The sequence below is a fragment of the Danio rerio genome, chromosome 18, assembly GCF_049306965.1.
Source record: "Danio rerio strain Tuebingen ecotype United States chromosome 18, GRCz12tu, whole genome shotgun sequence".
Taxonomy (NCBI): Eukaryota; Metazoa; Chordata; class Actinopteri; order Cypriniformes; family Danionidae; genus Danio; species Danio rerio.
In genome coordinates this window covers 31,407,501-31,424,533 of record NC_133193.1, presented here as the reverse complement: position 1 = coordinate 31,424,533, position 17,033 = coordinate 31,407,501, and the positions used below count along the sequence as shown (strand labels likewise).

The 17,033-nt window shown below is 35.4% G+C and overlaps 3 protein-coding genes across 11 annotated transcripts in view; 2 read left to right on the top strand and 1 right to left on the bottom strand.

Moving 5' to 3' along the window:
• Positions 1-6,529, top strand: part of si:ch211-220f16.2 — a 51,604-nt gene extending 45,075 nt beyond the window's left edge. For 2 of the 4 annotated variants that reach the window (XM_073930360.1, XM_073930359.1), the window contains 4 exons: positions 1,297-1,394; positions 1,994-2,107; positions 4,048-4,165; positions 5,647-6,529. In XM_073930360.1, the coding sequence (XP_073786461.1) occupies positions 1,297-1,394; positions 1,994-2,107; positions 4,048-4,165; positions 5,647-5,808 (492 nt within the window). In that variant the 3' untranslated portion in view covers positions 5,809-6,529. Of the gene's footprint in view, positions 1-1,293; positions 1,395-1,993; positions 2,108-4,047; positions 4,166-5,646 lie in introns of all 4 variants that reach the window. The other 2 variants (XM_021467827.2, XM_068214915.1) reach the window with 1 other exon arrangement.
• A 2,106-nt stretch (positions 6,530-8,635) lies between these two features.
• Positions 8,636-14,074, bottom strand: LOC101883751 (protein phosphatase 1 regulatory subunit 3E). Its single transcript, XM_005159199.5, has one exon. The coding sequence runs from the start codon at positions 13,967-13,969 to the stop codon at positions 13,058-13,060; it is 912 nt and encodes a 303-aa protein (XP_005159256.1). The 5' UTR covers positions 13,970-14,074; the 3' UTR covers positions 8,636-13,057.
• The window catches only part of si:ch73-103b9.2, a 4,908-nt gene continuing 922 nt past the window's right edge, over positions 13,048-17,033 (top strand). Inside the window, exons 1-3 of one of the 6 annotated variants that reach the window (XM_068214702.2) lie at positions 13,048-14,132; positions 15,014-15,230; positions 16,978-17,033. The exon at positions 16,978-17,033 is cut by the window's right edge and continues 922 nt beyond it. In XM_068214702.2, coding sequence (XP_068070803.1) covers positions 15,036-15,230; positions 16,978-17,033 — 251 coding nt within the window. In that variant the 5' untranslated portion in view covers positions 13,048-14,132; positions 15,014-15,035. Of the gene's footprint in view, positions 14,425-14,771; positions 14,898-15,013; positions 15,231-16,977 lie in introns of those variants that run through there. The other 5 variants (XM_005159182.6, NM_001128400.1, XM_005159181.6 and 2 more) reach the window with 5 other exon arrangements.

Sequence of the window (17,033 nt, the reverse complement as noted above, 5' to 3'; positions counted from 1 at the left end):
GAGTCACTTGAATATTTGTATTACAGCACACTTTTGATTCCAGTTTTGCATTTAAAAGTTAAGCTAAGGTTTTATAAGTTTTGTTTGTAATAAATGGTGTTTTTTTATACTTATATTTAATTTTTATTTCTTCTTCTGCTCTTAGTTGCATGTTTTTTGTAGTGTGAGAGAAACTAAATTACACGTTTTGAATGTTTGTAAGTGTTTTGTTTCATTTAGAGATCTTCTTTTAATATAAATAATTTGACTAAAAAATGACACCAATGCAATGTGTACTTAAAGGAATACTTCACCCAATAGTGGAACTTGTCTGTTAATTTACTCATCCTTAGGCTATTCATGATGAAAGTTCCTTTTATCTTTAGTTGAACATCAACAAATATTTTTTTAGCTACAACCATGGGCTCTTGTAATTTATTTTTAGTTTTGACTCAATGTAATCTTTAGAGGTCCCAGTGTACAGCAAACATGAAATCGAAGACAAACTCAAATGAAGTAATTTCGAACAAAGTTTGGCCAAAAAAATGTTAGCCTTCGGTGAGCATTTTGAACTGCTGAAATAACCTCAAAGCTAACTTTTGGGCGAGTTTGTTTTACTTACTAAACACTTTTGAGCTTCCGTTGGCAGTCTCAATCACACTATCAGTGGGTGTGTTCTGGAACTCTGATTAATTCCTATCTCATATTCAAGGAGGTCAAGCAGGAGAACAACATCCAACACAATAATACTAAGTTGGCAAAATGATTACACTGGAGGGTCGAGTAGCAAAGCTGGTACAGATCTATCCATACTTGTGCCATTGATCATGGAGAGACTTTAAGGACTCAGAAGGGGTCACACCAGATGAGAACCACCACCAATTTATATCACATCTTATAAAGTTCTAAAAATTGTTCCATTTGGGGTCACTCTACAGCAAATAGAAAGCAATATAAAGAGGTGACATGATGCGGTGGTGCTACTCATGTCACATTTTTATGAAACTGTTTATGTGTGTTTAGGTGTATATGCAAGTAGCGTGACATATTTACAACCCCACCTGCTGCAGCACTGGGGTATCGGTAGGTTTAAACACCGGAATACCAACACCGGCTTTTCAAACATATTTTTGCCTTTAATGGAAAAATGAAAAATAATTTAGTTTGTACTGGGGACTGTAGTCAGGTGGTATTTATTTGGAAAATTTGCTTAAACTATTGGTGCTTGGCCTCTAAAGCGGAACAGGTACAAAAGGACCTTAAAATAAAATGAGAATTAAATCTGTAAGAGGTTTAAGTCTGCTTGTTTCTCAGCAGGGTTCAGTCTACGGAGAAGTTCCACCAGGAGCTCCTCAGGAACCAATCAGTTCCACTGTCAACCAAGTTGGATCAGACAGCAGAGATCTCAGGATGAGGTTTGTCTAAGAAATTCACTAATAACTGCATACAATATTCATATCTGTAAGCACATTTTACCTTCTTTTGCAAGGTTTGTCGAAAGTTCAGGTGAATAATGATATGTTCATGAAAATGTTTATATGCAGTTTTATACGGTTAATGATTGAGACTCAGTGTTTTTAAATTTTCATTCATTAGATTTCTTTTCTGCTTAGTCCCTTTATTAATCTGGGGTCACCACAGCAGAATGAACTGCTAACTTATCTAGCATATTCTTTACGCAGTGGATGCCCTTCCAGCTGGGACCCATCTCTGGGAAACATCCATACACACTCATTCACGCACATTCTCTACAGACAATTTAGCTTACCTAATTCACCTGTAGCGCATGTCTTTGGACTTGTGGGGTAACTGAAGCACTCGGAGGAAACCTATGCAAACACGTGGAGAACATGCAAACTCCAAAGCCAACTGACCCAGCTGAGGCTTGAACCAGCGACCTTCTTGCTGTGAGGCAAACGTGCTACCCACTGCGCCACCGTGCAGCTGTTTTTAGATTTTAGATGTGTGAAATTCTCATTGTTTGTCTTTTTTTTCTTCTGAATGTTTCGTCCAGGCTTTCTGAGGCAGAGATTCACCTGTCACAGTTAAACTCTAGATTAGAGGAGGAAAGATCAAGAAGAGAGGTCGCAGAAGAAGCTTTGCGGTTGACAGAACAGAGAGTTGTAAGGTAATAAAAGCTCTTTAATGAATATTTCAAATTGTGATAACACCGTATACTTTATTAAAATAGCTAATGTCATTATAGTCTACTTATGATTAGTTTCACACTACAGGTTTGAGATGAATTAAACTTTAAACACCAAAACTGAAAATTCTGTCATCATTTTAACTTCAAGAAACCTCTTTTTTCGGAATAGGCTCATTTTACAAGTCACCTAGATTTAAAAGGTCCACTTTTACCATTTTTGAATACACTCAGAATATGGCGGGAGCATTTTAGCTTAGCGTAAATCATAGAATCAAAAATAAAATGTTGCTATTTTCTAGGTTGGTGTGGCTAGGAACTATACTATCATTTTGGTGTAATGATCAAGGAGATTTGCTGCAGTGCCATGGCCAGTGATATTACGCAGAGCTTGAAAATAGTCCCCAGCTAGGTAACAGCCCTGCATAATATCATTGCGAATGGAAGATGCTAATATATGAGAAGCTTATGGTCTAATCCAGAAAAATCATATATGCTAAGCTAAACTAGTGCTCTCATCAGACACAGAGATTGGCTGAATGGATTAAAAAATGGTAAAACTGAACCGTTAAACTCAAGGGAAATTGTAAAATGTGCAGATTCTTTCCTATTTTAAACACGAAGGAAGATATTTTGCAGAAAACCTGTAACCATTGACTTCCATAGTACTTAAATTATTCAAACTGTCTTTATTGTATGCATGTTACAGTCAGTCCTTGAGTTAGACCACCTGAATAGGGTGACACCGTGGGTGATGTCTGTCTCTATTTGTAGTACACAAGTTATGGTTTAGCTGTGACAAACACTGCCAGTCTGAATGTGTGTGCAGCTTCTGCTCTGCATATTCACACTTTCTGCACTTCTGCTTCTCTGCTAGCACATCCAGAGTGAAATAGGCGTAAAGCCACGGTCACTAGCGTTTGAGCAAAAAGGGGCAGAATAAAACAAGATAATTTAACTCTGATAAAACAAACAATTGCTCCATATTTAAAATTTCTACATAGACGGTTCATTCTTTTTTTTTTTTTTATTGGTCTCACGTATTCACTTGATGCAATATCGCAGGTCAGAGGTTATTAAACCTGAACTTTCGAAAGCAGTAACATGTGAAACATTTCCAGTCTGCTGCATTCTCATACATTTAAATGCAAATAAATGGAGTGAAAAGTGCAGTCCGAGTGCAGCTTAAATTTGACATTTCCAGATACAAAAGTAAGTTAAAAAGAAGAAAAAACAATGCTAATAAATACCCTGGTTGTGCTGTAAAACTATCAAATGTCTTCTCCAAAAATCTCTCATTCCCAAAATGATACTAGTCTTTATATCTAAACTGAAATCTCCGATGATCAGACAACTATTTATCTTATGAAAGAAATGGAGAGTGTAGTGCAGGGGAGCTCAACCCTGTTCCAGGAGGTCTGCCTTCCTACAGAGTTCAGCTCCAACCCTGATAAAACACACCTGAGTCTATTAATTAGGTCCTCAACAGCACTTGATAATTAAAGACAGGTGTGTTTGCTAGGGGTTGTAGCTGAAATATGCAGGAAGGTAGATCTCCAAGAACTAGGTTGACCACCCCTGGTGTAGTGCATCCTAGTGAGCTCAACTTAAATGTGTAAAATGAACAAATAGTTCTCCTATATGGCAGTTGAGATGGTATTTCCAACTAAAACTAGTGGTATGCCTACAAACTTTAATTTCATTGCTCCTATATAAGCAGTTCTATGGAAATCTCTTTTTCACATGATTAGGAAATATCAGTCATTAATATATGGGGGAATGTACCCAGGTCAAGGACTACTGTTGATCATGATATGAAAGAAATATCTTTATACTGTACTTATTCAAAGTTATTTTACTGCTAGCTTGACTGTGCTAGTGTTTTATACACCATTTGATATGCGTTGTTGTGTTTCTTTCAGCATGGAGGCAAATCAGTCAAGGCGTTCTCAACCAGACTTCAGTATACAGCTGGAAAAAGATGAAGAACAGTTTGAAGAACTTATTATTCGCCCAAACCGACGCCTATTTATGCACAAGGTACTGTATGTCTGAATAAATGTATGAAGTTTCCACATAGGGGTGTGTGTGATATAGCTACAATTGTAAAATTATAATTTATTATTATTATTAATTTTTAATAATAACAAAAATTAACGTTTTGCTGGCTTTAACCCAGAGATTTTAAATTAACTCTGGAGCACATGCGGCTGTAAAACATACATGCAGCAAACAGGAATACACACGATAAATCAAAGTGTCAGTTTGATAAATTTCTCTGGAGAAAGAGTCAGTGCAGTTCACTTGTTTTTTGAAGATTAAGCGCTGTCGTCATCAGAAATATTATCAATTTAAATGTATTTAGAAGCCAGAAATACATATCAAAATATTGAGAAAGCAAATATTATTTCAGCAGTTTAACAATGTAGGTTTATAAACAGTCCAAAAGACTGTCATTTATGCATTAAAGCAAACTTTATTTACTTATATTTAATAGTTTACTGTAATATTAAAGCTATTAATTTATTTTAAAATCTGACAATCGCTAACTTGATCTGGCTTGGCAAAACATGCCTCTAGACTCTCAAGATGTGTTCTGCTTGCGTTTTGCAAAGTGAGTAGTTATGTTTCCATCCACAGATGCTAATTAGACATAAGCAAAACTGTAATATTGCATAAAAAATTTGCTAATAAAACAACATTTCCATCCAATAATTTGTCACTTTATGATAAACGGGCAACAAAAGAACAACAAAAAAAGGAATTTGCTGTGGTAGGAAAGTACCTGCACCTCAGATGAAATGCAATAAATGCACGGTGGCATTTGGAGCCATGAGACCACTCTTGGTGGACTTTGTCTAAGGCATTTCATAATGGCAAAAACAACATTTCAGACTGGTTTGTCCATTAATGCTGTCCTAAGGCACCCATTTTTATCACATGTTCTCCTAAATCAAAATCTCATGACTTTTTTTGATGCATGTACTTATTCTGTAATAAGTTTATTATTATTTATTCTGTAAATGTGTTTCCATTGTAGTTTATGCATTTTTATTTCTTATCGGAGAATAAGTTTATTAAACTATATATTTTATATGTTCATTTTAAAATGTATGCATTTTCATTTAAGCATTTTTAAATTCAAATCCATTCCTGGCTTGATATTGAAGCAATGTGATCATTCTGCAGAGAACTACAGTTGCAACAAAAAGAAATAAAACTGCAAACTTCCTCGAGCCAGCCTTGTCATTGATCACTCTTCATGTCTTCTTGTTTGTCTGTCATTAGTGTAGTCAGAAAGTGTTTGTCTTTAATTGTGATTTAGATGAAGATAAGTCTACAAATTATGAGTAATCAAGCCAGAAATCCAGGTAATTCCAAAGGGTTCACAAACCGTTTTCTCGCAACTGTACCTCATGAATCTAAATTTTCTGATTTATGCTTGCATTTAAATTGAGGTTATGTGGTAATGCTGGATGGCTGTTTTGAGTGTGACTAAATTTCTTGCGACACTTTTTCAGATGAAAAGCGGGGTTCACTTGTGTCAACGTTGGCTCAAAGGAAGAAGCACATACAGCTGTTCAAGACTCCTAAAATCCAGAGCCAAATCCCGCTACTTATTCATCGGGTACATTCTCATGCTTCATGTGCTGGTTTTCATGTGCCTCGGTTCATCTCTATGAAGAGCAATTCTCACCAAATCACATTTGCACAAACAGACTTAATTAGTGGATCCAGAAGCTTCCGCTCTAGATAAACAGTGTAGGAGTGTCTGTTTATACGCTGGCTCAGTTGATTTAAAGTGGAATGGTGTCAATCATAAACTGGAAGCTGCTGTATCACGACACTGGTTTCCACACACACTTCAACACCAGCGTTTAGAAGAAGAGGTACGCAGATTTTAGATGATCTGATGCAACGGCTATGCACTGAAATCTTAAATTTAGTTAAGCTATTATGTTTTTCATGAGCTGCCCTGTAAAATAGAATTGAAGATGAATGTCAATCTTGTTTGTCTGCACTGTAAATGAACGGGAGATTTAAAAGTAATTTATGATGTTGTATCTGTAAAGAGAGAATATGGAGTTTTATTTGTATGCTTAATACGTGTGATGTTTTGCAGGCCTTTAAGCAAGGAGACTAACATTGTTAGAAGCTTTACACATATGCTTTAGTGGGATTCTGATTATTGGAATGCAGAAACACTGGATTTATACCATGATTTTTGAGTTATTTTGCTTGTTGAATGATTTACTATGGAACTGTGATTTGTGTGTTTGCTGAGCTACAATGTAAGATTATTTTGCAAATCTGTCACACTACTCTATTGTGCAATACAATCTGTAAATGGAGTGTATGAGGAAAAAGAGTGAGTCTTTGTTTAATTAAACTACTGAGATTTTCCATGCTTTGTGTTTTGTTGTTGTTGTTACATTTATTCATTTTTCCTTCGGGTTAGTCCTTAATTTATTTGGGGTTGCCTGGGAACATTTTACACTACAGCAAATTTAGTTTATGCAGTTCCCCTATATCTTATATCTTTGGACTAAAGCAAACAGAAGGAACTCACGCGAACATGGGCAGAACACCCAAACTTCACACAGAAATGCCTCTTGGTGAATCGAACCAGCGACTTTCTTGCAACATTGCTAACCACTGAGCCACTGTGCTGCCTTGTGACATTTGTATTATTAATTTAACTGATTCTTTGTTTTTCTCCCATATGTAGCTCAGGGTGCGCATTGACTATAGTAACAATTAGGCCCACGTGATTTGTTTCTAAACCAGAAATCTCAAATTGAAAGGTTGCGATTATTTTGATGCTCTATTAAATGTGATAACAAGCATATAGTTGTTGACGGTACGTCAGCACATTATCCTAAACTATATGAAAAATTTAACAATCTAAACGTGAAGGTTTTATTGTCGACCTTTTGACTTTAGAATTATTTGTGTTCTTTGCACTTTAATTGTCAAAAATGCTTGGTATCATTTCAACCTTAATGCAGGTTCTCGTCTGTGTTTAACTGATATGATATATTGTTCTTTAGTTTGTTTTGATTTTTAAAACATTGTGTATAAATAATTTATTTTATTTAAGATACTCTAGCTATTTTCTTAATTTGTCATGACAACTGACTTTGTTAAAAAAAACAGAAACAATGTTTAAGAGGTTTTAAATAAGCAGTTGCATAGTGTAGCATATTCTGTTATTATGCTTGGTTTTTCTTTGGCTCTGTTAAAACCATCACACAAACCTGTGCACTTATGAAACGGTAGTTAATCACAATTTTGATCAGAAAAATGGCAATTAGATACAATGTTGTATTTGCCTTTGTAGTTGCAACACAGCACGCTCTATTCTGATTCGTGGGCAAAACAAAGTTTTTTTTGGTGCACAAAAGTGTTCTTGGAGATTCATATGATCACAGTTGAATCACTGTTTGAACCACTGTGAAGTTGCATGGAATGTTTTGAAATATATATATATATATATAAATATATATATATATATATATATATATATATATATATATATATATATATATATATATATATATATATATATATAAATATATACACATACATATATATATATATATATATATATATATATATATATATATATATATATATATATATATATATATATATATATATATATATAAATATATACACATACATATATATATATATATATATATATATATATATATATATATATATATATATATATATATATATATATATATATATGTGTGTATATATTTATATATATATATATATATATATATATATATATATATATATATATATATATATATATATATTTTTTTTTTTTTCCTCTGGACTTTGAACATCTCTGGACCATCTTGCCTATAGAGGATGAGGGTTCATGGCAATCCCAAATTCCAACTGCAATGTTAAACCAATGAGATTTGCTTTAGTTGACCACTAGCCCTATTGGGTCCTTGAGTGAGTCAATGATATTTTAAAGATGTCATATTCTAGAAATTACATATTTTGAATGATTAACTTTTCTTTTAAAGAATTGCCAAAGAGGCATTTTTTTTTACATTGTGTAAACGGTGTCAAAGTTATAAGTAAGGGTTGTGTGACCAGATGTATCTGCCATTGGTATTGTGTGTGTGTGTGTGTGTGTGTGTGTGTGTGTGTGTGTGTGTGTGTGTGTGTGTGTGTGTGCGCGTGTTGCTTTTATTATCAATTTCGAAACAATATTGGCTAATGTTAAAATAACAATTACAACCAAAAACTATCATTTGTATTTGTACATTTTTTTTTGTGCATAATATTAATACTTCCTAAAACGAATTGAAAACTGCACAAAATATAGATTGTCAAACATAAAACTAATTAAATGTTTAATGTAATAATAGGTGAAAACGATTCGGCAATATACCAACTCCTTAATTTGTGCATTTTTGTACTTGATCAAAACATGGAGCTCATGTTTACTCACAAAGGTCAACAAATGATTACACTTCCGCATTTTCTACCACAACAGAATTTTATTAGCAAATACAGAAAACCGAGGCGTGATCTTTCCCATCAACACAACACAGTGCGTAAAGCTGAAGGAGAAATGAGGTATTACACAGTGAATTTTGCTACCTCAAAATGTTCAATACTCTGTTCAGCTTGCTAGACTTTCACTATATAAATAAAAACGCAGGATTTCTCCACATGCAGAGGACATACGACACCACTGTTCAAAATTAAAACAATGATTAACAAGACGCAGATACAATGCCAAAGACAGGTATTGCATAGGTGAAAACAAACACAATGAATAACTGGTAAAACAACAAGTGTAGGTGTTTTTCTTCCACAAAGCTAAAGTTACTGTTCAAACAATAAATATATCACAGAAAAAAACAACAACATAATCATTCCATCTGTTAGCCTTCAAACTGTTCTTTTTTTACAACGATTGAAAAGGACTAAGAAATATGATGAAGATAATATTAAAGCATGGCTTTGGATATATTTAGCTTCTAGTTGTGTTAAACAAAATGGCAGCAGCGTGTTCATTTGTGCGCAAGTCATATTTAGAGCATTCAAAAAGTATTCAGACTTCTTTCACATTTCTTATTATTTCATCTAGTGGTCAAAATGCAGTCGTGCGTACAGGAAATATTGTAATCTGGGGGATGTTCTAAATGAGGATGAAAATGCAGATTTCACTCACTGACTAATAGAAAAGCTGCCATGTTTGAGAGTGATTTCTTTGTGAATTCAAATTCACTGATGTGACCGCACGCTATTGCTTCAAATAATTCATTCTCATATCAGTCTGCACAAAGGGTGAAAACTGAGGATGTCTGAATTCTTTCTGAATGCACTGTAAGTCTTTTCGAAGGGCAGACACTTTACTTTGTGAAAGGCTTTACAATCGTTTGTCATTCAGTAATAAACATCTCAAAGTGCTGCTGAAGACACAAAAGCCTTAAATGAAAGTGCTTAACATTTTTAACAAATGTCAAATATAGTTTATAGGGCACTGATAAAATGTGCTGCTTCGAGTGGCATGATTTTCTTTCAACCATTACACTGTAAAAAGCTATTAGTTGACTTTACTTTAAAAAGTGAGTAAGCTCATTTCCCTAAAATTATTAAGTAAATGAACTAGGTCCATAATTATAAAACATAAAATATCATATTAACAGTTACAATGGGTTTACAATTTTGTTTAATGATCCTATATTATGCATTATAAAAGGTTAATATTTTGGTTTGGGGAGTGCCCAACAACACTGCATGCAAGGTCAAAAGGAAAAAACAAACATTTTTGTTGTCTAATAATTTGCATTTAAATTATCGTAATGAATCCCATATGACTTTGATGATGTGAGTCATTTTCTAAACCCTTCCATTACATGATGCTAATCTGCGATGGTTGGTCCCATGACCCAGTCTGTTGTGATTGGTCTACTGCGTGCAGCGCATGTTGGAAACAGCTAAAGATTCATTTGATTTATATTAGTCGACTATTTTTTGAAAGTCAATAACTTTATACACAGACAATGTTTAGGTTTAAAACTCAAATGTACACTTAGAGCAGTGTTACACACTGCATGGAAGGTACTTTAAAAAGAAATCAATAATAGTGACACTTTAAGTAAAGTCAACTTGTTGCTTTTAAGGCAACGAGTTTACTCAGGTAATTAATCGCTTTACAGGGTACCTGTGGCAAAAACAAGAGGATCAGGAAGCAATTTAATCTGCCCTGCAACCTTATAGCTGAGCTCCACTGACACAAACCTAACTGCTAACTAATAAAACTAATAGCTCGTAAAACTAGCTGCTCACTAACTGCTCGCCACTCCAACCTTTTGAAAGCATTTAACAAATTTCTAATGACATGAAATACTTCACTAATCCTTCACACCCATGTTATTAAAATTCACTCTTACTTGCTTACACAATGTGAGGTATATTAAAACACTTTCAGCACGAAAGCTAACTTCAGTATAACAGCCTATTTTATTAAGGTCTGGGCTTTATAGTCATCAACTACCTGAAAATATTTGGTTTTGTTCCAAAAAAATACATCTTAAAAAGTTGTCATCTGATTCAAAAATAAACTTGGAAATGTTGGAAGTGTTCTTCACAGTAGATATGTATTTGGTCTAACGTAAGGAATATATTTTAAATATTTGATTTTATATACATATACATAGGTATAGATATTTTTTGACGTATATTCATTTGTTATCTCCGGTTATCAATGTACAATAACCTGCTGAAAATAACACCCCTGATTTATATTGAGGGGATTGTTTTGTGATAATGACTCTACATTATCCTACTTACTGAACAGCTGCCAAATAAATAGATTGAAAATATGTGTAAAACAAGACTGGAACGACTTGAAGATTATGTTGAAAATGACAGCAACTAACATTTATATGCAGCACCAGCTAGTCCTACAGCAAGATTAATTCATAGGAATCCCATGGCAATTCATAGCTTTTTTATTTACCGGCTAATTTGAACATTTCTATTCACACATTTTAGTATTATTTGTTCATTCCAAAGTAATTTAGGGACACGTCGTACATTTCTTAATTTGAACAAATTGGACACTTTTCTAACAACATGTAAAATAGTTACTCTTCCTCATGAGATCGGTTCAACCAATTATTTGATGGCAATAATTAATCTATCCCTCAGCCATCTACAGTATTCCTCTTTTGTTCCTTTTTACAACTCGACAAACTCTTCAGAGCCACATCGGTGTCATGCTGTCATGCAAATTCCTTTCTTAAAAAAAACAAAAACTATATAGACATACAGTGCATGCATATTTACTAGGCAATTCAATATTCTGATCAAATTATTTTTTTCCCAAGCACATTTTTCTAATTTCAAATATCATTACAATAAAGCTTGTAATTAAAAGGTGATTTGTAGATGTTGCTAACAAATTGGACTTTTGTAAAAGCCGTGCATTATCTGCAACACTCAGTGCCACCATTTTCTCCATCTGCAACTGGTACATGGAGTCCCCGGAGGTGCAAGTGTCAGGTTCTCTGAGGCTTTGCTAGTTTATAAAGACTGAAAGACAAACCCCTGTTAATAGAAAAATCAATACATTTGTCACTATTGAGATTTGAGAATGACCCTTGAGTAATGGTGCTTTTAAGCACATGAGTTAGACTGACCTTTTAGGATATCTCCTCAAATAACTGCTAATTTCTGAACAATTCTTTAAACAGCAGTATAAGGGGAAGAGATGCTCAGGAGGCACTCAAACTAATCTGTCCATTAAATATTGAAAAAATCCATAACACTTCAGCTTGTGGTGTTGTTGGGCTTTAGCCTTATCTTAGCAGCACCTGACTCTGTACTTTGGAAAGTGTTACGTAGGATGAAGTGTAGACAGGGAAATGGTGGCACTGGAGACTACAAGGTTGTTTTCCCACTTCATCCTCCACCAGTCTTATTGCAGTTAAGTGGACAGTTCACCCTCAAATCTTTTAAATTATTTGAAGATATTTGGACGAATATTGGAAAATGGTAGCCATTGTCTTCCATAGTATTGTTTATTCCTAATATGAAAGTAAAGCAGTTTTATACAACAGCCTACATCTATTCTTCTTAACTTGTATTTTTACATTTTTAACAGTTGAGTTGTATTAAGTAGTAATTATCAGATTTCTTCAAAAAAAAAAAGTGATTTTTAAACACTGAAAGTAAAATACAAATTGGTGTATTTGTTTCCCGAGGGAGAAAAATAGTGTGAACAATTCATACAGTAGATGCACAAGGCTTAGACAGCAAGACACCACAGGGGCTCTGTATTTTTTCTAGAAGGTCTGACTTATTATTAGGGATGTCAAAAACAATCTTTCTCCAATGGAGCCTAAACACTTACAGCCACATTTTGATGTGCAACAGTGACGCTGAAGCGATATGATTACACTTGTTCTGAAGGGTAGGAAGCACACTGAGGATTATGTAATAATTACACAATATCCTATTACAGCACATGCAGTGAAGCTGAAGCCAAAAAGGATCATGTGCTGCTCAATTCAATGAACACAGGATGGGTTTTGTTTCTGTGGCCATCCATGTAGAAGGCTGCCTTAGCTAAACAGTGCTTTACACCTCAAATTACATTCCTCAACTAGTGGTCGTACATCTGGCATCCATTTCATTTTCCATCTACTGACACTGGTAAAACAATGACCAACAAACAATGAACGTGTACGATTTACGTATATGCTACATACGGTTTGCATGTAAGGTCAGTAGTTCCCTCGAGGTGCACTGTTGGCGACAATACTAATCCTACTATGGCGAACGCTTAGCTCATGTTTATTACTGTACCCAGTCCCTCATTGGATCGCTCGCCTAATGAATATTCATGAGCCAAGGGTCGTCATAGCGGAACGGCTGACACGCGCATTAAATAAAATGGATCCAGCCGTTCTCCCATTCCCTCGGAGGAGAAATTTTAAATCTGTGGCGTCTTACTTTATAATTATTCCCACTGTTGTTATCCCAAAATTCACAACCTCCTACGCAGTACTTGATGGCAAACTGAAGTGTTCCTCCAAACTCCAGAAAGGTCGGGGTGATGATTTTGAAGCTGAACTGGTCGGTCTCCCCGTCATTAGAATGGGGGATGTAAAAGGCCAGAATATCCGTATAGGACGTCCAGTTATTCAAGGTGTACCTCAAATAGACGCTTTTCTCGAAAGCCAGGTTGAGAACGCGAACGACCCCCGAGATGCAGAACTCATCAGCATGAACAGACTCCAGCAACACCTTTCCTGCACTGACTCTGTCCTGGAAGTCAGGCAGGCATCCTGGGTTTGTAAAGAGCAGCTCCATAAACACAGACTGGCTTGACGTGTTGTCGAAGTTATTCAAGTGGAAAGCTCTGGCTTTTTTGAATCTGTCAATAATGCGGTCTGGAACCTCAGGCATATCCGTGTCATCAAAGTGCTTGACAGAAATCAGATCCAGTCCCAGAGAGTCTGCGAATCGCACCTTTTTTTGACTGCTTGGGCTCCGGCTTCTAGCGATTTCTAATTTGGCCCTTTCAGCCGATGTCGGGAGAGACTTGCACCTGCGGCGCTGAGTCGGGCTGTGTGGGGGCTTCAGGAACGACTCTCTCCCTCTCGGCTTTGTATTTACTACGTTGATTTGTAACGCTTCACAGTCTCCATTCTTGACCTCATCTTCCTCCATGTCGTCTTCTCCGTCCTCCAGCTTCTGCTCTGTCGCCAAGCTTCCGAAAAGCCCAGCGATACAACTGTAGTTTCTGGGGATGCAGTTCTTGGGAGGCAGCATTACCACAGTCTCAGCTTCCATAAGAGTCAGCAAAATCCTTTGAAAAATGTTCCGTCGTGATCTAACGTTAGATGTCCTTCCGCATCATAGGGCACTGGAAGCTGGCTGATAGTACTGCGGATGTCTGGACCAATCTTTGCCGAGATGCTGTTGCCGGCTGAATCCTACTATGGCGACGCCTCAGGTGCTGAATATTAATTAGGTCAAAATAACCTTCCTCGGTCGTGCGCTCAGAAAATACTTAATATTCATGAGCCAAAATAAGCGTTTTTAATTCGCTAGCGGACTGGCACTCATTACCATAGTCTATTTCAACCAATTACGAAAGGCTCATTTGTAGTTATTAATTCATGAGCCTTACCGTCACCAAGTTGATTTTTTTTCCAGGCTGACACGCCCCCTCAGCAACACGCTGTCCGTGAGCTCGATCACGTCTCGCTGTTGATGTAACCTTACACTGCAATGGGCAGTTCAAGGTAAAAGTCAAACGTTGGTTTGAAATGCTTTTGGACTACCGTTGTATTATTCATAATGCACGTTTGTCCCTCAGGTATTTTATTGTGTAAAACCTGAAACTATGAGAAGCAAAGTATGGAGAGTGCCTCTGTTTTGCATAGCTATTTTACGCATCACGTTATTCCTTTTCAAAACACACGATGACGATATTCTTATAGACTGCAAGATAAACAGAAGAAATGGCAACTGAAAACAGTAAGACTACCAAAACCAATGTAGACGCCGGCTTCTTATAAGTGCGCTCACGCCGACAAACAAGGCTCTTCTCTTTCCACTACGTCATTCTTTCACGGTTGACATGACAACATGACTCCAAACATCCGTTCTCTCAGTTTACTTCACCAGTGTAAGGCCCTTTAATGTATACTGTCTTTTAATATCCACCGTGAGTAGGCTATTCAAATTACGGTCATGTTAGTGCTGTCAAAATAACGTACGTTTATACTGTATAATGTATAAACACTTCTATTACATTTATCCGAAAACTTAAACAGTAGCCTAACGTTAACTTGTTAGAGTCAAAGTGATCTCCTTTTTGTTGTTTCTCAGGCTGTGATTGAAGCTGTCCAGGATGGATGTCTCTGCAAGCTGTGCGTCAGACGATGCTGATGCAGAAAAACAGTCGGCGAATATTGACAGCTCAAAAAGGAACTCTGAGTCTTCGGGCAGAAAGTATGTCAATGTGTTACTGGATCTCAGTGAAGAGGATTACTGCATTGAGAACAACGTGTATTTGTTGCAGAGCCGCACTGGCTGGGAAGACGCTGTGAGTCAAATGAACACGACATGAAACAGTTAATGTTTACACTGAAAATCCTGGATTATTTCAACTCCAACTGGGTTATTTTTATTTATAATTTATAGCTCACATTTAGTCCATATTTAACCCATATTTGAGTTGAAATTACTTAGCATTTTAGAGTGTATAGGTGAAACAAAGTAAATTGTTTGTTTGTTTGCTTTATTTATATAGCACTTTTAAAAACAACAGATGGTGACCATTTTTCCTAAACATACCTAATCATACACAGTTTTTTCAAATGTCTTTTTTTTTTTTGTTCTTCCGAGCACAAATAATGACTACCAGGCGTTTCTTTTTTTCTTTCATTATTTACAATAAATCTAGATTATTACCAATGCAATGTAAACATGCAGAGCTGCACTAGCAGGGAAGATGCTGTAAGTCAGATCAACACAACATAAAACACAACTAATGTGTATATTCTATAAAAAGGAAACACTAGGTTATATCAACCCAAGTTTGAGTATAATACAGGCAAAACATACTGTTGGCTTAATCTTAAAGATTGTAAAGATTTATTCTGTAAAGATTGAACCAAATTTTTAGATTCTCTATATTTTAGCATTTTCAGTGTAGTTTATCTTATAAACATGCCACTAAAATAAACAAGATTTCTTGTGTTTCCCCTCCTTAACTTCTAATTACATTCTGTATAGGATATGCATACAATGTCATTTATTTATTTTTATTTTTTCTGATGACACAATTATCAGACATTGTTACCATTATTTATAATAAAATATAATCATATCACCCCTCCCCCAAATTCTAATAAATGGTCAAGCATACTTAGAACAAAACTCATAAGGTAGAATATGTTTATGTAAGAATTCACGCAAAAATGAAAATAATGTAATTGATTACTCAATCCTTGTATCGTTCCAATCCGCTGAGACCTTTGTTGATTTTCAGAACACAAATAAAGATATTTAGATTAAATCCAGGAAATCTCTGACTCTCCATAGACAGCAATAGTCCTGAAATGTTCAAAGTACAAAAAAGAAACATTGTGAAAATATTTAATGTGTTTAAACAACCTGGCCACTGTTTTTCACTTCAGATCATTGTGTACATTTAGTTCAGGCAATATGAAGCTTGTGTGTTGCGCTGCCAACCCTAATGGCAATATTTTGAATAGCCTGTAGTAAAAGTGTACCTTAAACTGACGGGGGAAGAGTATTTTGGTTCCCTTTTGAGCCTTCTCTTTGAAGTCTTGGAAGTCTGTTGCAATATATGGAGAGTTCTCAGAGATTTAAACTAAAATAACCTAATCTTAGTTCGGAAAATTAACAAAGATCTCAAGGGGTTGAGGTGACACGAGAATGAGTAAATAATAACAGAATTTTCAGAGAGTTTTTTGGGTAAACTGATCCTTATAAGACTCTTAGGGATAAAAATGTGGTGCAAAAACATCAATTTAATAATATTTTTATCAGTCAACCAAAAAAATTGTAATCATTTCAAATATAATCAAATGTATTATGATCACTTATTCTTTTATAAATTCAGGTCAGAATAAGTAATAAGCATTTTTTTTGATAATACTTTATTCTGATGGTCCCCTTTAGACAGCCAGTTGTTTAAAAGTAGCTTTGCTACACATCCATTAAAGGTCATTAGCGAACAGAGTCTGTAGTGCTCACAAAATTGAATCCAAAAATTGCATTTATTAACAATTTCACAGAATCTCACAGACTGCTTTTTTAAACAGGTTGAAGGGTGGGCAAGATTTCCCTCTTTCGCTGCATTCCCTCAATCACAAAGAAA